This window comes from Pteropus vampyrus, unplaced genomic scaffold (assembly GCF_000151845.1).
Source record: "Pteropus vampyrus isolate Shadow unplaced genomic scaffold, Pvam_2.0 Scaffold137, whole genome shotgun sequence".
Lineage (NCBI taxonomy): Eukaryota > Metazoa > Chordata > Mammalia > Chiroptera > Pteropodidae > Pteropus > Pteropus vampyrus.
This window is the reverse complement of record NW_011888918.1, coordinates 5,276,034-5,288,088: the sequence shown is the minus strand read 5'-3', so window position 1 is coordinate 5,288,088 and position 12,055 is coordinate 5,276,034. Positions and strand designations below refer to the sequence as shown.

Here is a 12,055-nt window from a genome sequence, read left to right as displayed (position 1 = left end):
GCTTCCTCATTGGGAAAATTGAGGTACAGGGGGAGGTAGGGTGGACTGAGTGATCGTCGAGATCCTTTCTAGCACAGATGCTATGATTTGGGGCTCATGTCTCACCCATGCATGCAGAGGTCCTGTTCAAATGATGCAGAGTGCAGGATTTTGATGCAAAGCAGGTATGCTCTGGCGGGGGGGAGAGGGGGTGCGCAGGGGGCTGGAGGAGGCAAGTAAACTTGTGTCCTACAAACCTGATGAGATAGGAAGAGAAAAACAACACAAGAAAGCCAGTCTTTCAGGAAGCAAAGTCTTCAGGAAGACTTGTAGGTTAGACCTGTATCAAAAGGACAAACAAAAGATCTAAAGGTCTTATAAGTTCTGCCCAGCTTACCTCCTTTGTGTCAGTAGCCTTTGTGTTTTCCCGCTCTTTTGCTCCAGGTTGCACAGTCACAGCCTCAGACCCACCTGACCAGATGAGCTACTAAGCCATTTGAAGGGCACCTTGCTGTGGAACTCTGGCTCTAGGAAGGACAAAGTGGTTCTCCATGGACCCACTGGCTCAGCACTTGTATCTTCTTTGCAGGCCCAGCGACCATGGCCCATTACAAGGTGGAGCAGGATGACTGGCTGATCGCCTACCTGAAGTATTTACTCTTTGTCTTCAACTTCTTCTTCTGGGTAAGTGAATTCTGCACACATATACCCCTCCCCAGCGCTGAATGAGTCAAGCCACCTTTGTTTTTTGTGAGTCACCATTCTGGGGTTGATTTCTTCCAAATCAAAGACCACCCATGGACAAATTCTGCCTACTTTAAAGCAAATATGTACATTTGCTACTGAGGGGGAAGAAAAGAATTTATTCTGCAGGTTGGCGTGCAGTCTGTACCACATGGCATCTGAATAGAAGATGTATAAACATAACAATGAGCTTTGTGTTCCAGCCAGCTGTACAAAGGGTCCGGCTCTTTCTTCCCTGCTAACTTGTTGCACCAGTGCCTTGTGGGAAATGTGACTGCCTGAAATAATTGTTTGTCTTCTACAGAAGCCCATTTGCCCTTCATGGTTCACATTCTCAGGCCCAGGCAGAGAAACTGGAGTTCTGGCAGGCAGGGCTGCCTCTGCATGGGATGGGAATGATCCCTATGGATGGCAATGGTCCCCTCAGGAAACCCACTGGGCAAGATCTTTCAGGAAGAGTGGAGTCTATCCACCTGAAGCAATTATCAGAATATTTGGGAGCAGAATACCATTTGTTTCCCCACAAATAGCCAGACTGGAATGTGTCTTTTGTGTTACAGTCTCTCTAAATTTGGAGAAGCAGAGTGCTCAGAGTATAGGTTTTGCAGTCAGCCAGACCTAGGCTTTCCTGTGACTAATGGTGTGGCCTTGAGCATGCCACTTACAATGGCTGAGTCTGTTTCTCCAGCTACAGTCTCAAAATGGAGTCACTTATGCTACGCCTCATGTCACTAAACTGAGATTTAATTACAGTTTTGGCTCTCCCAGAAATGAAATCTTAAACCAGTCAACCAGGAATCACCTGATCAGTACTAGTTAGGTAATCTGCCTGGTAGACTCCTGTCATCCCTTAAAGGAAAGTAACTATTATAATGACCAACCCACTTTTTTTTTTTTGCCTGGTACTACTTCCCTGTTCTGGCTCCCTTCTGCCTATTAGAGTTATTCATTTTTTAAACTCTGAACTCCTTTCTATGTGCTAGATTGGATACCGCCTGATTCAAATTGATTTTTGCTCAAATAAATTCTTAAAATTTTCAGTATGCTTCGGTTTAGCAGATACTGTAAAATGGCACGTGTTAAGTGCTTAGTTCAGTCTCTGCACACCAAAGGCATTCAATAAATGTAATATTTCAGATATGTTAGATATAGAAGCCTGAAAATACCACCAAATCAATCTGCTGATGAACCAGATCTGAGATGCCTGATCATCATGGGAAAAGGGGACACCCTCTTGACAGAATCTTAGAAGATGTCAGAAAGGCAAAGACAGAGATGAGAGATGTCTGAATTTCCAGGGTCTTTCATTAAGGTTGATGAAAGTGCTCAAGATCAGGAAGGATCATGATATAGTAGTTTAGGACTGGCGGACACAGCAAAGAAAGAGTTCTGAAGAGCTTTGAAAGTAGATAGTCATTCGATGCTATTAAAAAGTTGAACGTTTGTTTAAATGTTTTTTGCAAAGTTCCTGAAACAAATCATAAACTTATTTGCAACTTTTATCTTTCTGGGCAAGTTTCCTAGAATAGTGAAGCTGTGTTGATGAAGAGAGTGGAATAATGGGGTCACGTCGATGTGATCAGTAAACTGTGTGTGGGTGTATATAGTTTCGATTCTCAGACAAAAATCTAATGGGGTGTTTAGGATCCTCGCTGAGTGAGGATTATTTTTAAAGAATAAATGTTTCTCCTGATCATAAAAGTTTTATGTATCCACTACAGATAATTTCTAAAATATTGAAAAGTATAAATAAGAAAATAAAAATTCCCCATATCTCGCTGTATTGAGTTCCTAGGACTGCCATAATGAAGTAGCACAAACCAGGTAGCTTTGAACAACAGAATTTAATTCTCTCATGCTCTGGAGGCCAGAAGTCCAAAATCAAGGTGTGAACAGGGCTGTGCTCCCTCTGAGAATCTGGGTAGAATCTTTTTCACCTCTTCCGAGCTTCTGGTAGTGTCTGGCAATTGTTGACTTTCCTTGGCTTGCAGCTGCATTATTGCCATCTCAGCCTCTGTCATCACATGCTGTTCTTCCTGTGTCTCTGTCTTCACATGGTACTTTCTTCTTCATTAGGCCCACCCTAATCGCCTCATCATAACTTGATTACATCTACAAAGATCCTAATTCCAAATAAGGTCGCATGCACGGGTCATAGGGTTAAGACTTCAACAAAGTCCTAATGGGGACACAATTCAACCCATAATACTTACCATTCCAGGAATAACCACTGTTGACATTCCCTTTAGACTTTGTCCTGATTAGGACAAGAGATAGTGGTAACCTGAACCATGGGAGTGACAGTGAGGACAGAAATACTTGGAGAGACTCAACGGATTTAGGTAAAATTGACAAAATTAAGTTGTTAATTGGATGGGGTTCAGAGGAGACAGGTGTTTAGAATATTTAATTTCTGGGTTGATGGTGGAGCTCTTTATTGCAACAGGAGACCAGAATGATGAGCAGTTGGATTCAGATGACAGGTCAGTCGTAGGCAGGTAAGTTCGAGTTGCCAGGAGACACCTGAGCAGAGATGCTCAGTGGGTAGTTAGCTCATGGCTCTGGATCTCAGATGGAGTTACCCAGTCGGTGTTACAACCACAGAAATGGGTGAGCACCCCCACCCCAGGAGAGCATGGAGACTGAGAAGAGATCAAAAGCAAGAGTGAGACATGGAGCATCCCAACTGGGCGAGGTGAGTCTTAGGTCAGAACTTAGGGAGTTCCCAGCTGTGGAGCTTTTAGCGCTAAAACCAGGAAAGCCCCAGGAAGCTGTACATCCACCCTAGGGGAGTTGAAGGAGGAGCAGCCTGAGTGGTGAGAAGAAAACCAGCAGAAACAGTGTTATAGAAGCTGGAGATCAGGGAGTGGTCAACTGTGTTAAAGGTTAAGTACAGACATTTCAAGCATTTTAAGGCCTCGAAAGTGGCTATTGGGTTTGGCCACACAGTTCATTAATGGCTGTGGTGAGAGCACTCTGAGGAAAGTGGTGGGGTGGAGATTGAGGATGTGGACACTCACTGGGCATGAGAAGAGGGGAGCTGGAAGAACCTGAGGTCTATTCTGAGGCGTTGCACAAAAGATCCAAAATCAGACCAGCAAGAAACCAAGCAGCACTCGGAGAGTTGGAGAACTCAGGTTTATTACACCAGCAGTCCCAGAGGAGCTAGCTTCTGAAGATCTGGGCCCAGAGCGAAGTTGCAACATTCCTTATATAGACCCTTTCTGGCAGGGGCTGATTGGTTAATTTGTCCTCAGACCGTTACAAAGTGAGAGGAGTTGCTATGGTTATAGGTAGTTACATTGCCGTTAGGGAGTTGCTAGGGGGTACAAACAGTTACATTTGTTGCTTAGAGAGATCAAACAAATGGGAAGATGAGTCTTTTGTCAATTTCAAGTGTGGCCCATGCAGCAAGCATATTTACAGAAGAACAGCTGCTTAGCCTTTTGAATGAAAATTCCTCTTCAGAAGTGCTCAGCCAAAATATCTGTGGATGGGTAGATGGGCCCTGCCTGCCTGTGCCAGGGTCCCCAAAGGATAGAGCAAACAGTAGACATGGTGACCACCCTCAGAGTCGCTTCCAGCCAGAGTGGACTTGGAGTCTGTCTGTTGGGTGTTTGCATTCCTTTGGGAGTGGTGAGAAGAAAGATGTGTGGGTAGCAATGCAGGCAGATGGGCAGCAAGCATGTTACCAGAGCAGCTACCAGTGAGCGGAGCTTCCCCCATATAGATCTCCCTGCCTGAGGCCTAGCTGGATGTAGACCAGCTTCCCAGGGGCGCATTCAGCCAAGCCTCATCCTCCTTCTAGGGAGTGGGCAGTTTCTGAAGGTCCAACTCTTGGTCTCCAGTCCAGGCTGTTAACTCCTCAGAAGTAGATGTGAGCACACTGCTGCCCCATATTTCCCACAGCAGAGCATAATGTCGCACATTCTGCAGCGCATCAAGTCCCTGGGAACTTAACAGAACTCCCCAGGGATGGGCCTTGTCAATGAGGACCCCACATTCTTCCCATAGGAGAAGGTTCCCTCCCTTCTTGGGAGTCCAGCTGTTGGTCCTCCCCACTGAGCCCCTTTTATAAGACAAGCAGCAGAGTCAGTGTCTACACTGGTGGACACTGCCACAGCCCCATGTGGTTCCCACCCTTCCTCCTTCCTCATAGAATTGTAATGCAGGGCCACAGCGAGAGCCCTCAAATGGTGCCCGTCCACTGCTCACCACTCCTCCCACCATCAGCACCACACAGACACGGTCAGCGAGCCTAGGCAGCATAGGCGGGTTGCCCTGGCTCATATGATTGGGGTGAACCCTCCAACTTCCTTTCTCCCCCAGAATAGTGTTCCTTCATGGTATAGCACCTTGCCACACTCTATGAAAATCCAGCACAGAGAGGCTAGGAAGCCCACATCTTCCTTGCGGTGGTTATGATGCCCAGCATTTGGGAGGCACTGCTAGACAAAGACCTTCCTCAGACCAGACTCTCTCATGTGACCCTCACATCAACCCTAGTAGTCACTATCACTATTATCCTTATTGTACAGACGGGGAACAGGCTCATCCAGGTCAGAATCTTGCCCAGGGTATTACAGTGGTGATAAGCAAAGATTCCATTGACAAACCTGGTATTCTGGTCACTAATAATGACAAACGACAAATCCATTCCACAGTGTTTATTAAGCACGTACTAAATGCCAAGCACTGTTCTAGGTACTTAGAATACATGAGTGGACAGAGTTACCAGCTTTCATGGAGATTATAGTTGTAGGCTTCCCCTGTGCTTAGCCTTCCACTTGCATCATCCCACTTAATCCTCCCAGCACCCCAAAACTGTGAACAGCTCTATTAGAGCCCCGGTTTTTACAGAGTGAAAGCAATTTGCTCAGAGTCCCAGAGCCGGATCTCAGCTCTCTCCGACCCCTAAGGCCCTTGTGCTTGGCTGCCAGACTCTGTTGCCTCCAGCTCTAAGTCCTACACTTTCCCACAGTGTCTTTGGGGGGCATTTATGGATGAGTGAGGTAGCAGGGAATGCTGGTAGGACTGGGGCTCCAGTTTGGGTTCAAGTTCAGACTTCAGTATTTATTTCCTATGGCCATTAGGTGATATGGACTGAATTTTGACTCCTCAGAATTCATATGTTCAAATCTTAACCTCCAATGTGGCTATTTGGAGATGAGGCTTTAGGAGGTAATTAAAGTTAAATGTGATCATTAGGGTGAGGTCTTTATGGATTGGTGGCCTTACAAGTAGAGGAAGAGAGAGAACTCTCTATATAAGCATGCACAGAGGAAAGGCCATGTAAGGACACAGTGAGCAGCCAGCCACCAAGGTCCTCAACAAAATCAAATGGGCCAGCACCTTATCTTGGGTCTTCCATTATCCAGAATTGTGAGAATTAGAAATAAATTTCTGTTGTTTAAGCCAGCCAGCTATGGTATTTTATTATGGCAACCTGAGTAAACTAAAACATTAGGCAAATCACATAATCTCGCTGAGCCTCATTTTTTTCCATACATTTAATAGGAATGTTAACTTCTATAGAATTAAAGATTAATATTTTAAAAAACATTAAAGATTAATATTTTAAAAAACATTTAGTTTCTGGCACATATGTGGTACTTAGCTATTATGATTAGACTAAGGGGCGTGCCTTATCTCTACAGCTTTCTCTGTAGCACTGGCCTGAAGACTCCAGGGATCATAACCCATGTGAGAAATACATGGAAGCGTAAGAAATGCTTACATGAATTATTGTTCCCAAAACTATGTTTACCCTTACTGTGTGTGATGCACTCTGATATTTTCTCTTCTATTTTGTGGTATTTGTTTTGCTTTTCATTTTTTTGTGTTGTTTGTTTTGCTTTTCCTTTTTTAGTGTGGGTTACAACCTACTGCATTTATTTCACAGCCCTGATGGGATGTGAAGTTTAAAAATCCCAGAGCAGGAGTATGATGCAGGCAGCTGTCACCTCCTCCCCAACATGGGCAGGACTCAGGTGCCAGTGATGATATACCAAGCCAGGTGGTCTTGGTGAGACTTTAAACCAAGTTTAAATCCACCAGCTGTCATTATAGCATAATTTGAGGCTTATAAATCATTTTACACTAAAAATAGATTCTCACAATCACTCTGTAATCATCTTTATTCCCATTTTGTGGATGACAAAACTAAGGTCCGAATGATTGGCAATGTTCTATGTCAATTCTGGATTTTTGACTCAAAGTCCGATGCTCTTCCTATCTCCATAGACCACTGACTCATAATCATAGCCTTCGACCCACTGCTCTGATGCTCACTTGGAATCCAAAGTGTCCCCAAGGTTCAAGGTTGAACTTGGGTTAAGATATTCTGATAGCGGTGTTCAGACCTGCAGAGTATGAAAAATATAAGCAAGACTTAATCAGTGTCACAACAGACACCCACATCCAGTACCTTAGCTCCACCCTACTTATGGACCCCTACCCTAGGCCTGGCCCACGCCCTTCACCATCACCCTATCCCTGACTCCCATCCCACCTTGCATTTCAATTAACCCAGTGTCGATTGTGACTATTTCACTGAGCAGGGCTCCCTTGGATGTAGCTCTGGGTCAGAAACCAAAAATGCCACCATTCTCATGCCTCCTCGTGACCCTAGAAAGAAAATATGACCCAGGCTTTCCTATGAGGCCACCTAGGAAATGCTTTTTTTCCTCCTCCCATTTCCTACACTGCTCTCTACAGCTCCCATCACCCTGGCAATGTTGTTCTGTAATTTATTATTTTAATTAGCTGCTTGGCTATGTTAATAATCAAAACTTCTCCAACCTCCCAGGAGCTATGCCAGGCTGTAGGAGAACTGGGAAAGCAGTGGCTCCCTTGCCTGGATCAGATCCTCTGCTCCTGAAGCTCTGTCCTGCCTGGGGCATTGGCTGCGGCATTAGTGCTTCCCTTGGGGGCCAGTAGGGCTCAGCCTCCAGGAACTGAGACTGCATAAGTGTGACATGGACCAAAACAGGAGGCAGAGGTGCTGAAAGACTCATGACAGGCCAGGGGAGTGAAGGGGGTGGAGAGCATCCATGCGTCCTTCCAAGACCCCCAAGGGGACACTGGTAGGGAAGAACCTACCAAGGGTAGAAAGCCCCTCACTTGCTTCATCATCTTCCCATGAAACATGGCCTCTGCCTGTCTGAGAAAGAACGGGCAAGGGCTCCGGGGTTGGCGTTTCTGTTGATCTCTTCTTAAGGTGCTAAAGTCACAGGACCTCTGTGGTATTTGGGGTATCGCTGCCTCTGTGCTGTCAGGATCTGCTGGGAGACAGCTCATACTTGAGGACACACATTCGGTCTACACGGGGCCATTGCGGATGAGATCAGTCAAGGATGAAGCTTGTGGGGACAATTATAAACTGCTCCCCCTATACTCAGGTACTCCTGGCTGTGGCCCACATGTCAGGTGGCTTGCTTCATAGGCAAAGGAGCTTTGTGTGAGTCAGCAGCCCGGCTGGTAAAACGGACACTAAACTGAAATAAGCGTTCTGAGTTCTAGTTCTCACTCTTCCTCTGGCTGGTAATGGGATCGTGGAACAGCCACTTCTCTCTGGGCCTCAGTTTCATCATCCAGAATATAAAAGGGATTAGATATGATTCTTTTTCCTGTTCTTCCCTCCTTCCTTCCTTCTTTCCTTCCTTCCTTCTTTCTTTGCTTCCCTCTTTCCTCCTTCCATTGGGAGTTATTGGGTATCTACCATGTGTAACACTCCGCTGGGAATGCTAAGATGAATGAGATATAATCAAGAGGCTAAAAGGGGAGAACACAGTAGCAAATACAACAAATATGCTGTGATGAGTGTAACCATAGAAACCCATATAAGGCATGGAGCTATTAGGAAGGACAGAATGATTTGCTGGGAGTGGGGGCAGCAACAGCACAAGGCACGTTTCCTCCAGGTTCTGAGCTGGGTCTGAAAGAGGAACAGGTGATCTTTAGCCACCTCCCAGCTCAGTAAGTCCCAAGAGATCTGCTCTTGTTATAAAGGTAGATGGGTTTGGGAGAGAGAGGAGGGAAATAGTGCTCTTATTTGTTTTATCGGTGGCTCTTTAAAGTCAAAGAGCCAAGAAAAGAATGCCTTGCAGTGGAAAGTGGCCTTTAGCACGGCAAGCTTATCCTTGAAGATTCAGCTCAAATAGAACTGGCTCCAAGGCCACAGGAACATGGGGTGAGCTGGGAGTAATGCTTGCCCAGTGCTGGCAGGTGTTGCTCATTAATACAGTGGCCAGCAGTCCCTGACACAAATTCACGTATGCCCCCAGGTAGGGAACTGGAGGGGGAGGTGGTAAAGTGTGGTCCCTCCCTACTCCCTGCCCCTACCTTCAAGCAGAGAGCTCAGCATGTATCGTGGGGGCTGTAGCTCTGGGATCAGCTGACTTTGAATTTGGGAACAGGGAACCATTCTTTAGAAGCATCCCAGCCAGACCTAGCAGACTGAGCCTTGCTCAGGCACTGTCTCCAGGCCTCTCCCTGAGTCTCCACCTCTCCTTCACAACGGGAATCACCTTCTGATTCATCAGAGTCTTCCCACCCAGTCACCTGCAAGCAGCATGGGGCAGGGACAGTGTCAGGCTTGGGCCCCTACTGGCACTGTGCCTGGTTAGAGTAGGTGTGCGGTGGATGCTGGTTGAAAGAAAAGGAATAGTGAAGGCTTAGGCCGGCATTAAGAATCCGTGGGTGGTACCCCAGGCCATACCAGGGGCTTCCTAGTAACCTGGAGAGAAGTTCGTTCCCCTCTGGGACTCAGACTCCCCTCAAAATTAAAAATTGCCAGGAAGCAGGGAAGAGAATTAATAATGTTGCCCCAGGAACTCAGCCTATAGAAGCAGCAAGGGCAGCACGTGGCATATTTCCCTGGTCCCCCACACAAGTCCTATCCACCAAGTCCACCCCCACTGTGCTGGCTCCTGACTGTGCTGAGGATTTTGAGTGAAGCAGGGTGTGGTTCCCACTTCATGCTGAGAGCTCTGCCAAAGTGCAGGAGACTGAAGAACTCCCTGGCCCAGGAAAGCCAGAGGCAGAAGAGGAAGGGCAAAGAGAACAATGTGAGAACGGTGGGTGAGCAAGGAGACACAAGAGAGCCGAGGCTCAGAGAAGCCGTGTAACTTGTCCAGATTCACCTAACCAATAGGGGAGCTGGGATTCAGACACTGGCAGTTGGCCTCTTCATCATTCTACTTTAGTACCATAGTTACTGGGAACCTGCAATGTTTTCAGGAAAAGCAACCACTTAAATCATAGTGACTAAATCCCATATATGCAGGAAGGGAAGTAGCAGGAGATGGAGCCAAAAATCAGGCTAAGGTCAAATATAGAAAAGCCTCGAGGCTGTGCCAGGGTTTGGATTTAGTGCACTGGGCACTGGGAAGCTGGTAGCAATATTTCAGCGGGAATGGCAGGTGCTTCAGCACTTGGAGCACAACAAGCTGGCCTCTGGATTGAGCAGAGGCCAGGAGACATACAGGGAGTTGGGGCGGAGTGAGCCAGACTGGGGCAGTGCATGGTGTGGTGTGATGGAGTTGGGTGGGTGTGAAAACAGATGAAGATTGGCACTTGACTGTCCCTAAATGGAGAGGAGGGAGTCCATAGGGACCCTGGGGGTTCTGGTCTAGGTGGGCGGTGGTGCTGTTGGTGAGACTGACCAGGGGAGAAGCATGGATGACAAGTGTGGTTCTAAATGGGTTGGCACACATCCAGGCCAGAAACCCTTGCAGCCGAGCATGAAGCCTGGCATCTAGAAGGTGCCCAGCAAACACTTACATAAGTGAGCCTCACTGCCACTCTGTGCCTCCCTGTGCCATGGGCTCTCCTCTCACTGAAGGCAGAGAACTCCTGCCAGGGGGCGGGGATCCTCCCTTATTGGGACCCCCACAGCCCTGGTTTCTGCTCCACCCCCCCAATCCTTCCCCCAGATCCAAGCACAGACACACTTCAGTAACTTTAACAACAACAACAAAAAAAAATCCTGCAATTACTTTATACTTTCTGCCTGCTTTCCTTCCAGTCTGCTGCCGGATGTCTGCCAGGACCCAGGCACGTGAGACTGCTTAGGCTAATCTTTCTCCCCATGATGACACGAGCAGCTTTTTGGCAATGTTTCTCTTCTATAATGGGAAGTTGCTAAAATTGTACGGCATGGGTGACCAGCCCTGCCCTTCCTGGCCTGCCTGTGTCCTTGTTGGTAAGAAGGCCAGCTTCACCCTCTGCAGGGTTTTCTGGCAAATCAGCTGCAGGCTATGGTTTTGAAAAATGTGGTTAATATTCCACAGAAAACCAACCTAGTTTTTGTAAAGAGCTAAATACTGTTGAATCACCTCTATGCAAATAGCTGTTGAAATAGCTCTTTTAGGGGTCAGATCTCTTCTGCCCCACTCAACCTTCCTCTCAGTTCCCCTTCCACTGCTCTTTCTGCTTTCACGTGGCTTGAGTGAAAACCATGAGCCACTGGTCCAGAAGCATCTTGCTGGAGTACCTTGGCAGAAGGCTGTCCCTCTGGTAGTAATGGGGATGTTTTACCCACGCAAAAGGGACCTCAGAGATCCTCTTGTTCAGCACTGCCATTTTACAGATGAAACTGAGACTTAGCGAGGCGAAGTGTCTGGCACACAGTTACATGGTTAGTGAGGGGCACAGCCAGGGCTGGAACCCAGGCCTGCTGACTTCTGCCCTCCTCAGACACCCTCTAACGACATTTAGCAGCTCTTACTTGTTCTGTTCAGAGGAAAGACTCTTTTCTAAAGGGCTGACCAAGTCTCGAGCAGCAGACTCTCTGAGGGACTTGAACCTCTCTTGCTCCTGATGGTAAATCCCACTCAGTGTCCCCTGCTAATGCTAACTTCTCCACCAATGCGACAACCCAGGGGAGGGGAGGGGTCCCCATTGACTCAGACTCACCTCCTGATTTTTTCTGGATATCAGAACAGGTGCATTTTCTAGACCTTAGTCAGCGCAGTGTATCCTTCCAGATCCCTCCCAGACCCTTCCCTGTGGCCGGGGACCCTACTGACCCACACACTCTGCCTGTTTGCAAGCATCCAGCCATTTCTGAGACTGGCAAGTGATCTGGAAGAGAGCAGCCTGCCCTTCGTGGGACCAGCACTGCTCCTCTCCTGGGGCTGCATTACTAAGAGCTCCCCGCCCCATTCCTTCCTGGAGAGCCACTTTTTTTTTGTATTTCTTGCATAATCTGATTTTCATTCCTTTGGACTGAAAATTCTACTCCTCATTACCTCACCTTCTACCCCAAATCTCCTACCAAAGCAAATTCCCTAACACAGACAGGGAACAGGATGGAGTTCAAATCCTGAAC

The 12,055-nt window shown here is 47.2% G+C and overlaps 1 protein-coding gene across 3 annotated transcripts in view; it reads left to right on the top strand.

Annotated features, from left to right (window-relative positions):
- TSPAN11 (tetraspanin 11) overlaps positions 1-12,055 on the top strand; it is an 84,038-nt gene that overhangs the window by 41,711 nt on the left and 30,272 nt on the right. For all 3 annotated transcript variants that reach the window (XM_011367862.2, XM_023535190.1, XM_023535191.1), the window contains one exon: positions 569-663. In XM_011367862.2, coding sequence (XP_011366164.1) covers positions 580-663 — 84 coding nt within the window. In that variant the 5' untranslated portion in view covers positions 569-579. The remainder of the gene's footprint in view (positions 1-568; positions 664-12,055) is intronic.